General features: G+C 40.9%; 1 protein-coding gene across 1 annotated transcript; it reads left to right on the top strand.

Moving 5' to 3' along the window:
• The first annotated feature begins 9,839 nt into the window (after positions 1 to 9,839).
• On the top strand, positions 9,840 to 10,814 carry LOC114042880 (olfactory receptor 5V1-like). Its single transcript, XM_027861644.1, has one exon. The coding sequence runs from the start codon at positions 9,840 to 9,842 to the stop codon at positions 10,812 to 10,814; it is 975 nt and encodes a 324-aa protein (XP_027717445.1).
• Positions 10,815 to 17,062: the final 6,248 nt, after the last annotated feature.

Below are 17,062 nucleotides of genomic sequence, written 5' to 3'. Positions count from 1 at the left end.
CCCTGCCCCTCACTACTGCACCCGCCGGGTGTGTGTTCACTCCTTCTCCCAACAGCCACAGCCTGGGATGCGTCTGGTCAGCACAGCTGTGCTTGGAATCCCTTGACTGTGGAAGGTGCTTCAGTCTTCTACTCAGCCATCAGACCCTTCCCACCGTCTACAAAATGAAAGTTTCTAAGGCTGAGGCTGCCTCACAACCTAACTGCTCCCAGGGCTTGTTGTTGGTTGATTCTGCGGTGTTGGCCTGGAGGTGTTTGCACTTCACTCGGACCCAACCTCTGCCCAGGGAGGTTGGGTCTTTCCTAGGGTCTTCTCAAATTGTCTTAGGAGGACAACTGCTTTACCCCAAGTTTATTTCTGCTCCTCTGAGGTGATGGATGTTCAGTCATTTTTTGTGGAGGAAATTTGGAGAGCTGAAATTTGTAGTTTTATGACCTACTCTGCCAACTTCCCAGAATCTTCTCCCAGGTTATCATGGCTTGATAATTTCCAAGAAGGGATGAAAACTACTTTTGCCCCATATGGTGCTGCAAAGACCATACAAATAACTCCCCCCATAAAGCTTTTGAAAAATCCATCAACGAAGGGGCATCTAGGTGGTGCAGTATATAGAGCAACAGCCCTGAAGTCAGGAGGACCTGAGTTCAAATCTGGCCTCAGACCAAACACTTGACACCTACTAGCTGTGTGACCTTAGGCAAGTCACTTAACCCCAATTGCCTTACCAAAAAAAAAAATCCATCAATGAGCCCATCACAGAATTCCATAACATCTCCTTGGCAGTCCTGGCTCCATGACAAATTGTCCTTGAAAACCTCATGGCCTTAGATACTCTGCTGGCCTCTGTGGGGGTGATATATAACCCACTCTGCTCTGAATGTTTCATCTATATCTTCACAAAGTGAAGAAATTGAGGAACATGCTCATTCTACACAGAAAGACCTAGAGGAGTTGGAGAAGTCCAAATTCCAACCTATGGATTGAATTCACTCTTTTGAGACTTCCTCCTGGTCCCCAAATCTCAGTAGCTGGGCAAATCTTTGTCAGAGTTTAGTAACTCCTTTCTTTTGTAGGTTTGTGTGCTATTCTATTCTATTCTATTCTATTCTATTCTATACTATTCTCTCTTAGAACATACTTGACCAAGATGCCTTAAAACTAGAGTATTGGTTCAAAGAATAAGAGATGAAAAAATAAACAAATATGAACACACAAACCACAGAGATGAAACAATTGCAACTTATACAGGTACTGAGAAGTGAGAAGGAAAGAAAACAAATTCTCAAAAAGGGAATGACAGAGTTAATAGCTGCTGTCCTGCTCTTGACTTCACAAATGAAATTAAAGGGGACACCCAGAGCACATCTTAAATTTATTAAGCCTCTGAAGATCTACAAGAACTTCTCAGTCAAGAAGCTCTTATCTAGCTGGCTTTACTGATGTGTAGCTATTTTTAACCTGTATTTTTCATTATGCACATCTATAACTTTTTCTATTAAAAGAAAACTCTTATTCTCCTAATCAAAGAGAAATTTAGTCTGCTGGCTCTCTCTGTGTATGAAATAGACTTGTTCCTAATACATAGCTCCTGGTGTCTCCCAACTGTTGTTTTTCAGTGCAGTTACAAGAAATTTCTCTGACAAAATGGAATAAAGCTTTCTCCTCCATTGGATTCTTTTCCTTCCATTGATAGGTAGATGGTTCAGTGGATAAAGCACTGGACCTGCAGTGAGGAAGCCCCGAGTTCAAATCCAGATTCAGACACTTCCTAGTTTTCTCCCTGCAGAGAAGAGGTAGTGCAGCCCCCTCAGTAAGGCATAAGACCAGAGAAGTCTTTTAATATTTATCTGCTGCAGTGTTCTCATCTGTAAACTGGGGATAGTATTAACACCAACCTCTCAGGTTTATTGTGAGCACAAAATGAGTTAATATTTGTAAAACACTTTGCAAACCTTAAAAGTGCTAGATAAATGTTAGTTATTATCGTGTCCTAACTATTTCTTGCCACTCAAAATTTGCTAACATTGTCCTCCATGGCTGGATTGTCTTTTGCTCCATCTCTCTGCCTATTTCAATTCTTATCCAACCTTTAAACTCAATCCAAATACCACCTCCTCTGGGAAGCCTTCCCCCATCTCCCTAGTAACTGATGACCCTTTCTCTTCAGACCTCAAATAGCATTTTGTTTTACACTTCTCTGATATGCTTAACATTTGCTGTTCTGTATACACTATTCTGTGCATAGAGAGAGAGGCAATTTGACTACTCAGGGTGCCTGTGGGGTGATGGGGAGGGGAGACCTAAGGCAACCGAGCTCCACCCAGGCCCTTTACAGTCTTACCCTCATGTGATATGCATGGAGAATAATTGCCATCATTAAAATGGAAAGGAGTTGAAAGGAGCTTTCTCATTCCAAGTCAGAAAGTAGACTGAACACACAGAGAGGCTGCCTGAGGCAGAAACAATGAAGTTAAAAGACCAGCAATCTAAGCCTGAGGGTGTCTGCTGGCTCCTAGGTTGCAGTGGTCTGAATAATAGCCTATGGGGCTAGGGTTCTAAGAAATAACTCTCCAAACAGGAACAGATAGCACAGCCCCTCCAACAGGGCAGCAGAGGGCCTGAAGAGGCCTCCTAAAACTAAGCAACTCAGTCCCCCAGCTCAGTGAATAAAGCAGCCTTCCCAGAGATGCCACCAGAGGATATCAGGGGCATTTCACAGAAGCAGCACATGTCCTTGCCATGTCTGCTCCATCCATGAATGCTCCCCTTGTGTCTTCTCTGCCCATGCATATGCCTTATAATTATATGCTCCTCCATTCATGCTTCTGTATATGCCCTCTTTCCCACAGGTCATCTGGTTACCTATGGACCAGTGTCCCCTGGTTTGTCTGGGGAGACTCTTTGGTCATTTATTTTGCTGTGCTGTTGAATTACATGTCCTTTGCTTTGAACTAGTATTTCCTCTCATTGGCTGATAAAAGAAACACATCAATAAAGGATCATGAACTTTGATTTTCAGTGAATGCTGACCCACACTCATGATATGCCTCCAATCTGGGGGTAACAGTCATGGAAATTCCCAAGTGAAGGAGAGTCCCAGGTGCTGTATGTATATGTAGACTAGATTGTAAGGTCCAGGAAGGCAGACGCCTCTGTCAGCGCCTAGTGCTGTGTGGTATATAGACAAGGGACACTTAATAAATCTTTAGTGAATTTAAGTTCAACATTCCAGAATTATACCGTAAGGAAAGATCAAAAATGCTGACAAGGAAGTAAGTGTGGAAAGGCTTCAAAGAGGTGATTTTCAGGGTTCCCTTAGAGCTCAAACATTCTATGAGCCTCTGACCCTTGGGAAAGGAAAGCCTCATTGCTTGAGGTACTAAAGAGGAACTAGTCCAGAGACTCAAGAAACTAACCTTGGAGACTAAAGCCTGCTCTGGCCTCTAGGGATTGACCAGGTTAATAGGAAATAACCTGGTTTATAATTTGAACTCTTCAAGCTGATGTCCCTCATCTCACACAGGAGTAACCGTGGAGCAGAGGCAAGAAGGTAGAGCAGCCAGCAGAGGAGGACCTGAAAAGCCCAAGTCTTCTTCTCATTGCAGGCACCTGGGCAGCAGCTCACTGCCAGAGGTGATTCCACCTCTGTTCTCAAGGCTAAAGTGGGAGCTTTTTGGCTTTTGCTCATGAAATTCATTTTCTTCCCATCAAGAAACCACAACCTCTCCTTTGTGCTTTACATCCAGTTTCATTCATCTGTTGTTGTTTTTTTTTTTAAAGAAAAAAATACCAAAGGAAGAGGTAAGTCATATTTCTTTGATTGACATGGAACATCTCAATTTTTTCCTCTGCCCACCATGAAGACTGCTTCGGAGGGAGCAGAGAAAAGAAGGAGAAGACCTGCTTTGGGGCTGCTACAGTAGTGCAGGCAGGCACTTGGTAATGAGGGCCCATGGGAGCCATGGGAACAGCAGGGAGAATGGAAAGGACAGATTTGGGAGATGTTTCAGAGGGGAATGGACAGGATTTGTTTCCCAACAAGGCTGGGAGAGAATAGAAGATTACACAAATAAAGCTACTGGCTGCTATTCCCATTGATCTACTCCTTGAGCCAATAATTCCATTAAACTTGAAGCTTCAGCTTCGTGTTTGTAGGTGAACATGCTCTTTTGTGTGTAGGCCTACTCTGATCTACTTCTCTACCCAAGCCTGCAGGCCAGCCCCAACTGCCCAGACCTCAGCAGGAGCCTGGAGGTAATTTACTCTTTCTAGATGACAATTAGAGGTACAGGAATATTTCTGAAAAGAGAACATACCCTTTAACAAGGGCACCCCAAAGAACCAAAGAAATATTCTAATTGGAAAGAACCTTAGATATATTCTGGTCCAAATACACTTTATTTTACATATGAATAAACTCAGACCCAAAGCTTAAAGATGATTTGTGCCAGGCCACCTAATCTCTAAGTGGAAGACTAGAATCCAAGTCTTCTGTCTCAAGGTCAAGTGCTCCTCCCACTCCACCTTCTGCCTGAATTCACCCCAAAACATCTCATCTATAGCACATTCTTTTTTTTTTTTTGGTTAGGCAGTGGGGTTAAGTGACTTGCCCAGGGTCACACAGCTAGTAAGTGTTATATGTCTGAGGGCAGATTTGAACTCAGGTCCTCCTGAATCCAGGGCCGGTGCTCTAGCCATTGCGCCACCTAGCTGCCCCCTACAGCACATTCTTCTGACTAGGATTCAAATGACCTGAGTTTGAGTCTGAGCCTGGCCCATTCCTACTTGTGAGATCTTGGGCAAAGCACTTGATCTCAGCCCGTTTCCTCATTTGGAAAAGGAAGGGGTTGAGTGAGATGACTTCCAGGGTCCCTTCTGATTCTAAGTCAGATCCTATAACCTAAGATGAATCTGTCCATTCCTTTATGGGCAGAGGGATAATCTTTAGGTACAGGCCTGAAAAGCCCATCTTCAAAGTATCACCTCCTCCTCAAGCGTTTAGAAGGTACTTTAGAAAAAGCCGGGTGGTGTAGTGGTGTAGTGCAGCACCTGGCCTGAGTCAGGAAGACCTGACTTCAATCTGGCCTCAGACATTTACCAGCTGTGTGGCCCTGATCTCTCGATGTTGTTGGGAGAATCGAATGAAATAATAATTTAAAGTACTTCCCCAGCGGCTGACCTATATAGCATGTGCTCTATAGATGTTAGCTATTATTATTAATAAGAGAATAGTGGTGCCACAAACAAATGTAAAAAAAATGGGGGGAGGAGACAGAGAGAGAGAGAGAGAAACAGAAAGAGAGAGAAAGGGAGGGAGGGAGGGAAAGAGAGAGAGGGAGAGAGAGAGGGATCTCGCTAGCATGGTTTGGAACATGTATTTGAAGTGTGGCTATGACATCCAGGTAGGGGTGCCTTGGAAAAATCTAGAAGTGGAGGCATGGACATAAGCAACTTTTCCAAGAAATGTAGCAGTGAAGGAAGGAAGAGAAATGAGATGGTAGCTACATGGGCTAGAATCATCAAGGGAAGCTTTTTTTTAGAATTACGTCTGGAGCTTAGATGGGAGGTCAAGGCTGCACATAAAGGTTTCAGAGTCACTTACACAAACATAATTGAACCCATAGGATTGAATGATATTTTCAAGAGAGAGAGGGAGTAGAGAGAGAAGAGAAATGGGCCAAGAAGATACTCTTCAGGAATACCCTTCTTCAAAGGTCTATAAAGGACAGAGGACTAAGAAGAACTAAGAGAACGTGACAGCCATAATGATAATAATAACAATAGCTAACATTTAAACAAAACCTTCTATGTGCAAGGCATTGTGCTAAGCACTTTATGTTTATTATCTCATTTCTTCCTCACACCCACCCTGCAAGAAAAGTACTATTATTATAACTGTAAAATACAGTTGAAGAAACAGAGGTAAACAAAGGATAAGTAACATGCCCAGGGTCTCAGAGCTAGTAAGTGTCTGAGACTGGATTTCAACTGAGATCTTCCTAACTCCAGGCCTGGCACACTCACTGTCCACTGTAACACTTGGCTGCCTTAGCTATAAAGCCAAAGAAACACATCCAATAGTACCCAATAGGAAAGAGGAAGTTAAAAGAAGGAGAGAATTCAAAGAGGATAAAGACTTAAAAAAAAAAAGAGGCCAAATCATCTGAAAAGAAGAGTCATTGATGATCCTTAAGGTGATGGTCTGAACAGAGAGATGGGGATGGAAGCCCAATACTAGGGACTGAGGAGAGGATGGAAATGGGAAAAAGCAAAGGCATTTTGGGGAGACTTTTACAAGAAGTTCAGCGATGAGAAAAGTTAAAGCATAACAGCTTGATAAGATTAAGCAAACTAGTTTTTTGTTTGTTAGGTTTTAAGTTTTAGAATTGAGAAGACCTGAGCGTATCTACACACAGAGGGGAAGGAAAGATTGATGGTGCATGAAAAAGAGAATTGTCGCTGTAGTAAGGTCCTGAAGGAGGGGGTAAATAATGGTGCAAAGACCCAGGGAGAAGACTTAGACTTTGTTAGGAAAAGGGATGTCTTTCACTTTGAGAGAAGAAGGAAGTAGAAGAAAATGGGTAGGGATGCTGAGAAGTGTTGAGAGGGAGAGTACAGTCGACTGAAGGGTGAGTTGATGTCTAATGTCCTCAATCTTCATAGTGAAGAAGGAGACAGAATTGCAAGATTGAGAGAAGGGACCTCACTGGCCATCTTGTACTGTCCACACACAAAAAGAAGCCCCACTATCACACAACCTACAAGTGGCAAAATCACCATTTGTGGGAATGAGGGTCAGAGGGAAAGAAGAAGTTGGAGTTGATGCTGTGGGGAATAACTCGTGAAGTGAATGAGGGAGAATAGAAGTACTATCAAGACTCAAGGCTGGTAACCCAAGCTTTCAATGGCTGAAATCATCAGGGTGGCATGGTTTTCTCTATTGACCCTCAGAAATCCTGGGTTTTGCTTCTCTTTTCCAGATTGTCTTTCCCTCCAGTACATTTGCATTCCTAATCTATTGTTTCCTCTTTCACTTCTTTGGAGAGACTTACCACTGTAGATTCAGGACTCCAGATATAGGATTCAGAGATACTTGCAAAGACATAGTTGAAGTCAGAGGTTTGAATGAGATTTTCAAGGGAGAGAGAGTAGAGAGAGAAGAGAAGTGGGTCAAAGCCAGGCCTTTGAGGGACACCTTCCTTCAGAGGTCTGGAAAGGACACAGAAGGAGTGGTTAGAAAGGGAGGAGAACTAAGAGCATGGGATATCTCTGAAGACAAGGCTTGGAGAAGCAGCATGGAGAATTGGAAAAGGCTCTGATCTTGGGGTCAGAGGATCTGTGCTCAGATCTGCTGCTTGCTAGCTGTGTAACCTTGGGCAAATTACTTAACCTCTCTGAGTACCAAATTCCTTTTCCACAAAACAAAGGAATTAGACTACTAGATCTCTAGCTGTCTTCAGGTTCTAAATGTAGGGTTCTAGGAGCCACTCTAAAATGAAATGTCCTGAACCATTCTCCATATATGGTGTGATCAGGACTATTACTTCCCTTTCTCTGAGAAGCAGATGAAGCTGGCCCATACCTCATTACCAACTCTTAAATTGAAATCAGAGTGGACAAAATGCTCTCCCATGGTACTTCCCTTTAGGGGATCTGTTGTCAACAGGATTTGGGCTGAATGGGTCATTAGTTGGACCCAGTGTGGCCATTCCTATGTTCTTATTTTCTCTTGAAGTACAGAGAGGTCACAGGCTTAAACAGCTTGAGAACCACCTTTATAATCAAAGCACAGCTTCTGTCTGCCTCATGAGCTAACCTGCCCTCCCAAGCATCTTGTCTTGCTTTTTGCCTCTCATTTCAGATCCAGGTGGGATGAAAACAAATTTCTTTCCAGAAATGGATGATCCCTGGACAGTGGACAAAGGTCAGACCTCTCTAATAGTTCTCATAGATCTATCTAAAGTTTGGGTTCATCTCAAATGATGTGGATGAGATGATGAAGTGAGCTGGGCTGTATTATCTTAGCATTTGCATTTTATTTGCCATGAGACAGTTTCCTTCCTACAGGATGTCACCTAATTGCATCCTTTAAAGAAACATTAGTATAATACTCATGACATTCCATTATTCACTCCAACAAAGGGAGATCATGGGCACAGGATGTCACAGCCACCTGGATCAGTGCAAGGACACAGGATTATGTGTTTATATCCCCAGTCAAGGAGTTCTGAGGGATACTTGACCTTGTGGTTCTAAAGGATACATGGCATCATTTTCCTTCAGGGTCAATTTATGAGCCACACAAGAAAATCAGTTTCATTCTCTTATAACCCAACTTAATCACCTACAGGTTATGAAGGATCTTTGGTCATTCTCCCAAACTAAATCCACCCTCAAAGAATGAAGATTTGTCACCATCAAAGATGTTTCAAAGCAATCCTGGAGGCTCAGGAGGCAATTCCCAAAGAGGAGTTCCCTAGAAGTTTTAAATAAGGGTAGCATCATTGGAAAAAGGAAGAAAACATGATTTTATTAAGTGCCTATTGTGTGCCAGCCACTGGGCTAAGTAAGGGCTTTACAAATTTTATCTCATTGGATTCTCACAACAAACATACCAGGTAAGTGCAATTATTATTCCACTTCATAGTGAACAACCTGAGTTAGAGGTTAAATGACTTGCCCAGGGTCACATAGCTAGAAAGTTTCTTAATCAAAATTTGAATTCAGGTATTCTTGATGTCAGGTCCAACACTCTATCCATTGCACCAACTAGGTGTCTCAAAATATAAAGAATATATAAAGTATAAGCCTAAAGATTCTCAAGGTGACTACGTTGAAAGGATGAACTTCATCTGGCATGCTTGTTAAAAAACCCAGCCTCATTGCCGTTTGACCTAACATGTAGACAGTGCCAAATCTGGGCAAAAGTTGCCAAGGAGGCAAAGTTTGTAATTCACTTCCTTGATTTTCTCTTTGTTTCCGTCTGCTGATTTCTGCTCTGATGACTCTACCACCTTACATCATCTTTCCTTGGTCTTGTGCCTCCCCTTCCCCATCCCCTGGAGTGTTTGCCACAATGCCCCCTGTGAAAATGAGTTTTGAAGAGAATGGAGATCTTTAGCTTGAGAAGAGATTTATGGGGGACATGATAATGTCATGGCAAATGTGTGTGGGCTCTTGTTCCACACGCTGCCACGATGCCAACCAGATATTCATGTCCCCTTGGGGGCTATCCAGGGGGCCGGCCCGACAGGATGTCACCTGGCTAAGGCAGCTAGGTAGCTAAGTGGGTATTGTTGGCCTGGACCTCAAATTTGACCCCAGACACTTACTAGTGCTGTGACCTTGGGGTCAATAAAAGGAGTCAAGAAAGAAAGCAGTATGAGTGGACAGTCTTTCTTTTTTTCTTTTTTTGTATTTGTAATCCCAGTGCTTATCACAATATATAACACATAGTAGGCACTTAATAAATGTTTATTAAATTACTGAAAGAATGTCACACCAGCAGAGCTTTTGTATAAAACAGCAGTCAGTCCATCATTGAGCTCAGTGCAAAGGGGTCAGTGAATATCAGAGAAGCAATCGAGCCAGAGAAAACTCCAGATTCATGAGTTGAGAATTCCAGTCAAGCCAACGTTCCTCCCTTGGGTGGCTGTCCTTTGGTATTCATATGAGCATGTGCTTGTCCATCTTTGCCCTTCCTTTGCTCTCTTTGTTCCAGGTTAAGTACTTCCCGTTGATTCCTGTAGCCTATAGTGTAATAAGGGGGGGGTGAGATAGAGGAAGGGGTTAACTCTCTCCTCCCCCAAACAATATCATTTTCTATTTTCATTCCAGCTATGAAGGACATTAAAGAGAGGGGAAACCAAACAGTTGTCACTGAATTCATCTTCCTGGGGTTTTCCAACCACCCAGAACTGCAGGGATTGTTCTTCCTGATATTTTTGGTTGTATATCTGGTAACCCTTCTGGGGAACCTTCTCATATTAACAGCCATCAGAATCAACCCTGTTCTTCATACTCCTATGTATTATTTCCTCAGCAACTTGTCCTTCCTGGACATCTGCTACACCTCCACCACTGTCCCCATCATTCTGGTCAGTTTCTTCCAGGAGAAGAAGACCATTACCTATGAAGGCTGCCTGTCTCAACTCTTCTTCCTTGTTACTTTTGCAGGCTCTGAGTGTGTCCTGTTGGCTGCTATGGCTTATGACAGATTTATAGCCGTTTGCCATCCATTACGCTACCCAGTTCTCATGAGCAAGAGGGTCTGTGCCTACTTAGCAGCTGGGTCCTGGATGTGTGGGTTAGTGAATTCTCTGACACACACAGGGCTCACAGCAACCCTCATTTTGTGTGGTCCTAACCAGATCAGCCATTTTCTCTGTGATATCCCTCTACTCCTGAAGCTCTCTTGCTCAGATACTTCAATCAATGAGGTCGCACTCTATGTATCCAGTGCCACCATTGGTCTGAGCCCCTGCCTCTTCACTGCTGTGTCCTATATGCTCATTATCTCTGCCATTTTGAAAATCCAGTCTGCTCAAGGGAGACAAAAAGCCTTTTCCACCTGTGCCTCCCACCTTACTGTGGTGGTTATCTACTATGGAACCATAAACTTCAACTATGACCAGCCCAGCTCAGGTTACTCCCTAGATGTGGTCATCCTGGTTTCTGTCCTCTTCTGTATTGTTACCCCCATGTTAAATCCTATCATCTACAGCCTGAGAAACAAGGAAGTCAAAGTTGCCTTGAGGAAACTATATGAAGGGTATATTTTACCTAGTGATTCCAGTGTTCAAATAAGTTCTTAACCTGGAGTCCATGAACTTGAACTAAAAAAATATTAACTCGAATTTTAAATATAATTGGTTTCCTCTATAATTCTATTTATTTTATGCACTTAACAACTTTATTCTCCACTACCATACAGTCCTTTGTATTCTCTCTAGTATCTATTTTTATCTTCAGTCTTTACCTATCTACTGGTTGCATCCTTACCTGCCTACAAACATGCCCCATTTCTCTTCACCTGCCAAAAATTCCTCTATAACCCCATGGCTAACAGCTCATATCTCTCCTCCTTTGTGGCTAAACTATTTGAGAAGGCCATCTGACATCAATGCCTCCATTTCCTTTCCTTTCAGTCTCTCTAAATTCTCTAAAATCTGCCTTCTAACTTCATCATTCAACTTAAAATGTTCTCTCCAAAGTTATCCATGATCCCCTAATTTCTGAATCTAATGGCCTTTTCTCAGTCCTCATCTGCAACCTTTGCCACTGTTAATCACCCTCTTCTCCTCAATACTTTCTTCTTTCTAGTTATTCCTGACACTATCCTCTCCTAGTACTCTTCCTATCTAGGGGGTCATTCCTTCTCAGTCTCCTTTGCTAGATCATTATTTAGGGCATGCCCACTAACCTTGAATGCTCCACAGGGTTCTGTCCTGGCCTGTCTACTCCTTCTTCTCTTTTCTTTTTCATTTGGTGATTTCATCAGCTTCCATGGATTCAATGATCATCTCTCTGCTGATGATGCTTAAATCTATTTATCTGGTGCTAAACGTCTCTGCTGACCTCCAGTGTCATATCTCCAAGTACCTGCTGGACATCTTGAACTGGATGTCCCATAGACGTCAAACTCTACATGTCCACAACTGACCTCAGCTTTCCCCCTAAATCCTCCCTTTTCCGTAATTTCTCTCTATTATTGAGGTAACCCCCATCCTCCTAGTCCCCAGGATCACAATCTAGGTGCTATTCATGACTCCTCACTCTTGCTCCCTATATCTAATCTATTGACAAATCTGGAAATGTTCCCATCATAACATCTTTTGCATACATTCCTTGTCTCCTCTGACCATATTACTGCCACCATACTGATATCAGACCCACACCATCTTATGTCTGGACTACTCCAAAGTTTGTTGATTGCTCTCTCTCTACTCCAGGCCATCCTTCACTCAGATGTCACAGTGATCTTCCTAAAGCACAGGTCTGACCATTGTACCCCCCTACTCAACCAGCTTTAGTGGCTCCCTATCATCTCAAGGATCAAATACAAAATGTTGTGTTATTCAAAGCCCTTCATAACCTGCTCCTGCTCACCTTTAGTCTTTTGTTTTGCTGTATTTATTTTTAATGTCAGAATAAAACAAGAATTTCCATTAAATATTGTGGTAAAACAGATGATTGCACATGAAACTGAAAATCTATTATGTACAATTTGCTATTCCTTTAAATAAACTTATCAGTTCATTTTTTCCTCCCTCCCCTACCCTGTGCCCTAGAGATAGATACCTTTAGTCTTCTTACTTCTTATATTCCACCATGTACTTGGTGATTCAGTGATACTGGTCTTCTCATTGTTCCTTGAAAAAGACACTCTATCCCCAACTTTTTCACTGGCATTTTCACTGGTCATAGATCCCCCATGCCTGTAATACTTTCCCACCTCATGTCCACTTCCTGCTTCCCTGGATCCCTTCATGGACCACTTAAAGTCCTACCTTCTGCAAGAAACCTTTCCAATCTCCCTTCATTCTAGTTCCTTCCCTCTATCTTTTATCATTTCCAATTTATCCTATTTATAGCTTGTTTTGCATGGTTGTTTTCATGTTGTGTCCCTCATTAGACTTGAAGGTCCTTGAGAGCAAAGACTATCTTTCTTTGTATCCCAGGTAAAACTTTCTTTATATTCTCAACACCCAGCAGAGGACACATTCTAAGTGCTTAATAAAATGTTTATTGACTGACTAAGAAGGGGGTGGATAGATTTCATCAGACTGCCAGAGGGGTCCATGCAAAATGGTTAAGAACCCCTAGTCTAGGTTCCTATATAAATGATTCCTATGGTGGGAATAACTGAGAAGAGTTGAAGGGTTAGAAACCTAGAGGGTAACTCAATAGTATGTGACTGTGAGATTCAATCAGAAGCTTTCTTGAGAGCGAGGACTGGGATTTGTTTTGGTTTTGGCCTTTCTTCAGCCCTTAGCATAGTGCCTGCCACACAGTAAGTTATTAATGAAGAACCAACTTTAATCTTGATGTGTTGGGGGCAAAGGGGATATTCTTAATAATTAGAATTTTTGAAAAGTGGAATGGGTTAAATAACTATAATACACAATAACAAATCTTAAATTAATTTTTTAAAAATACTGAGATTGAGGGTGAAAAGTCCTTACTAACCGGGGGCTTGTAGATGCCTAACACACTGTCCTGTGGTATTTACATTTGGGGGATCTATGTCTCTAAAGCACTGCACATTTCATACTGTTATAGCTCTATAATATCAGGTCTTCTACTGAGCACCATTTCTATATTTATCTTTCATCTGGGAAATTAACATAAGTTGTTAATATGCTTGCGAGCTTTTGTCTTCTTACATGACACTTTCAGATGATTCTTATCCCAGCATAATTCCAACAAAATATCATTTAAAATACACCATACAATTGTCTTCCTACCACTTGGCAGGCACTACATCATCTATAGAGCTAAAGACTCTCCATGAGCCATATGCTGCCCTATGGCGCCAATGAGGGATCAAGACTGGCAGCAAGGTAACAGGTCTAAACAGGAAAAGCCAGGAACAGGCCCCAGGTGATCTGATTGGATAAGTTGTATAAGGTAGAAAAGGTGGAATGGAAGGAAGAAAAGAAGGAAGGAATGGGTGAATGAAAAGGTATTTAGCAAGGATTTACTATGTGTCACACATTTTGCTTAGTCCTGGGGACAAATATAAAAAGACACACAGTTCCTGCCCTCAAGGAGCTTACATTCTTACAAGAGAAGACAACATTCATAGGCAAGTGGAAGCCAGGGAAAGAGAGGTGGAAAGAGATTGGGGTGGGAAATGAGTATGCATGTGGCAGGCAGATGATAAGATGGCCTGGACTAGACAGCTGGATAGCTACATGATTAGTGCATACCCATTGTGTCAAAACAAGAAGAGAGAAAAAAAAGTTTTATTATGATTTTTTGAACTAAGGGCCAAGAATGAAATTTCTCTGAATGAGAAGAACCACCCTCAACCACTATTATCAAACAATGAATGGTTTTGAAAATTAGATTTTGCTGCAGACTTGATGTTTCTTAACGAATCCATGGGCAGCTACGTGGTCCAGTGGATAGAGCACTGGGCCTGTAGTCAGAACCACCTGAGTTCAAATCCAGCCTCAGATACTGTGTGACCCTGGGCAAGCCACTTAACCCTAATTGCCTCAGTTTTCTTGACAGTCAAATGAGCTAGAGAAGGAAATGGCAAACCACTCCAGTTCCTTTGCCAAGAAAACCCCAAATAGGATCATGTAGAATCAGTCACAACTAAAAACGACTGAATAACAATGAATTCAGCATAAAACTACAAGGAAAAACAGCACTTATTTGTGAAATTTATACCACAGTAAAGTCATGTTGGTGACAACTAACATTGTTTGAATCACAAGTAATGTCAAGCTGCTTTATACATTTCCATTGCTGTCAAAAGTTAAAACAAGTAAGATTAAACTTTAAAGTGTGCGCACACATTTTTTTTTTCCTGGAGAAACCAGTTGTTAATATTTACTGGCACATTCCATTATACATTGTTTGAACTCAGGGGGAGTGTAATAGAAGGCCCAGGCAATGAAATCATCACCAGACTTAGCCTTGGTAATATAGGCTAATAACAATAATAATGATGATGATAATTAATATATATATATGTATATGTATATGTGTATGTGTGTATGTACACTTCCAGGTTGGCAAAGTATTTTTTATCCATTATCTCACTTAAGCCTTGACCTTGTATTCTCTCTCTCTCTCTCTCTCTCTCCCTCCCTCCCCACAGTGTATTTTTCATATACACATATACATAGATATGTACATATATACATATATGCATATATACACACATATATAATATTATATATAACACATGTATTACAGATGTATATTATGTCCCATATATGACACAATACAATTCAGAAAAGGATAGGAATATTGGGGACATAATAAATGAAAACTTCTTGGAACAAAGCACCACAAAAGAATATTTTATTTTATTTTTTTTTATTTTTAACATGTGTTTTTGAAACTTTGGGTTACAAATTTTCTCCCTTCCTCCCTCCCCACCCACCCTCATTGAAAAGGCAAGCATCTTGATACAGGTTATAGATGTGTAGCCATGCAAAACACTTCCATAGTAGTCCTGTTGTGAAAAACTAAGTATATTTCCCTTCATCCTATCCTACCCCCCATTTATTCTAGTCTCTCTTTTGACCCTATCCCTCTTCAGAAGTGTTTGAAAAGAATATTATTTCAGCTAAAATGTTGGCTGTGATGCTGGAGTGGGGAGGCAAGATTTCAAATGACTCATTTATCTGGTTGAAGAAAGGGCAAGGTCAGAGATCTGGGGAGGTATAGACAAAGAAAGAGAAATCAACAATTTAAGTTAATTCAAGGAACTTTGAAGAGGTGGTAATCAGGAATGAGAGGGAAAGCATGTGGAAATAAACAAACATCAAATTACTAAGCAAAATTAATCTCAGGGACAAAATATTAACTTGAAAGAGACAAAAATCAAGACCAAAGAAATAGAAGATGTAAATTCAACAATTATAACCATAAATATACTTGGATTTTAAAATACAATAAAAAGAAAGAGAATAAAAGAATGGATAAGAAAACAAGGCCCAGCAATTTGTTACATATAAATCACACTTCTAAAAAATAAAGCTGCACACAGAATGAAAATGGGAGACCAGCACAAAATCTGCTAAGCATCAGATGAAACTACTGTCACCATTGAGTGTATTTGCACAAAATGGTATATAGCATCTAATTCATAAAGATGAGCGGGACAGAAAACAGACCCCCCAAAAAATAATCTAACAATTGTAGACTTTAATGTGTTTCACAGAACAGGATAAAGCTAATAGAAAGAGAAATTAGGAAAACATAAAACTGATATGACCATAGGACAAATTAGATTTCAAAGACTAATGCTGATTATAAAAACCTTGTGTTTGATAAATGTAAAGATTTAAGTTTGGGGGATAAGAATTCACTATTTGATAACATTTGTTGGGAAAACTGGAAGCAGTCTGGCAGTAACTAGGTATAGCCCAATATCTTACACCATTTACCAAGATAAGGTCAAAATGGATATATGACCTACACATAAAGGGATATATCCTAGGTACATGACAACAACATGTAACATACTACCCATCAGATTTATGGATAAGAGGATAATTTATGAATAAACAAGAGATAGAGAGTCTTGTGAGATATGAAATGGATAACTTTGATTATATTAAATTAAAAAAGGTTTGTACAAATAAAACCAGTGTACCCAAGATTAGAAGGAAAACAAAATTGAGGGGGGATTTATGCAAAGTTTCTCAGATAAAGACCTCACATCTCAAATATATGGAGAAATCTGTGAAATTTATATGAATATGAGTCATTCCCCAACTGGTAAATGGCCAAAGGATATAAACAGGCAGTTTTTGGAGGAAAAAAATCAAAGCTATATTTAGTCATATTAAAAAATGCTCTAAATCATAATTGATTAGGAAATGCAAATTAAAACTATTTTGAGGTACCATCTCATACCTATCAGACTGGCTAAAATGATAGAAGGGGAAAATAACAAATGTTGGAGGGGATCTGGAAAAATCGGGACACCAATACACTGCTGATAGAACTGTGGACTGATCCAAACATTTTGGAGAGCAATCTGGAATTATGTCCAAAGAGCTATAATACTGTCTACAGTCTTTGACCAAACATACCACTACTAGGTTTTTCTCTCAAGGTGATTGGGGGAAAAGGAAAAGGAGCTATATTTTCTAAAATATTTATGGCAGCTCTTTGTGTAGTGGCAAAGAACTGGAAATTGAGGGGACGCCCCTCAATTGTATCATGGCTGAATGAGTTGTGGCATATGATTGTGATGGAATATTACTGTGCTGTAAGAAGTGACAAGCAGGTTAGTTTTAGAAAAACATGGAAAGACTTGCATGAAATAATTGGCAGTGAAATGAGCAGAACCAAGAGAAGGTTGTATACAGTA

Source organism: Vombatus ursinus, unplaced genomic scaffold (assembly GCF_900497805.2).
Source record: "Vombatus ursinus unplaced genomic scaffold, bare-nosed wombat genome assembly UNPS02014768.1, whole genome shotgun sequence".
NCBI classification, from domain to species: Eukaryota; Metazoa; Chordata; class Mammalia; order Diprotodontia; family Vombatidae; genus Vombatus; species Vombatus ursinus.
Note: the sequence above shows the minus strand (reverse complement) of the source record. Positions and strands in the feature narration are given on the sequence as shown.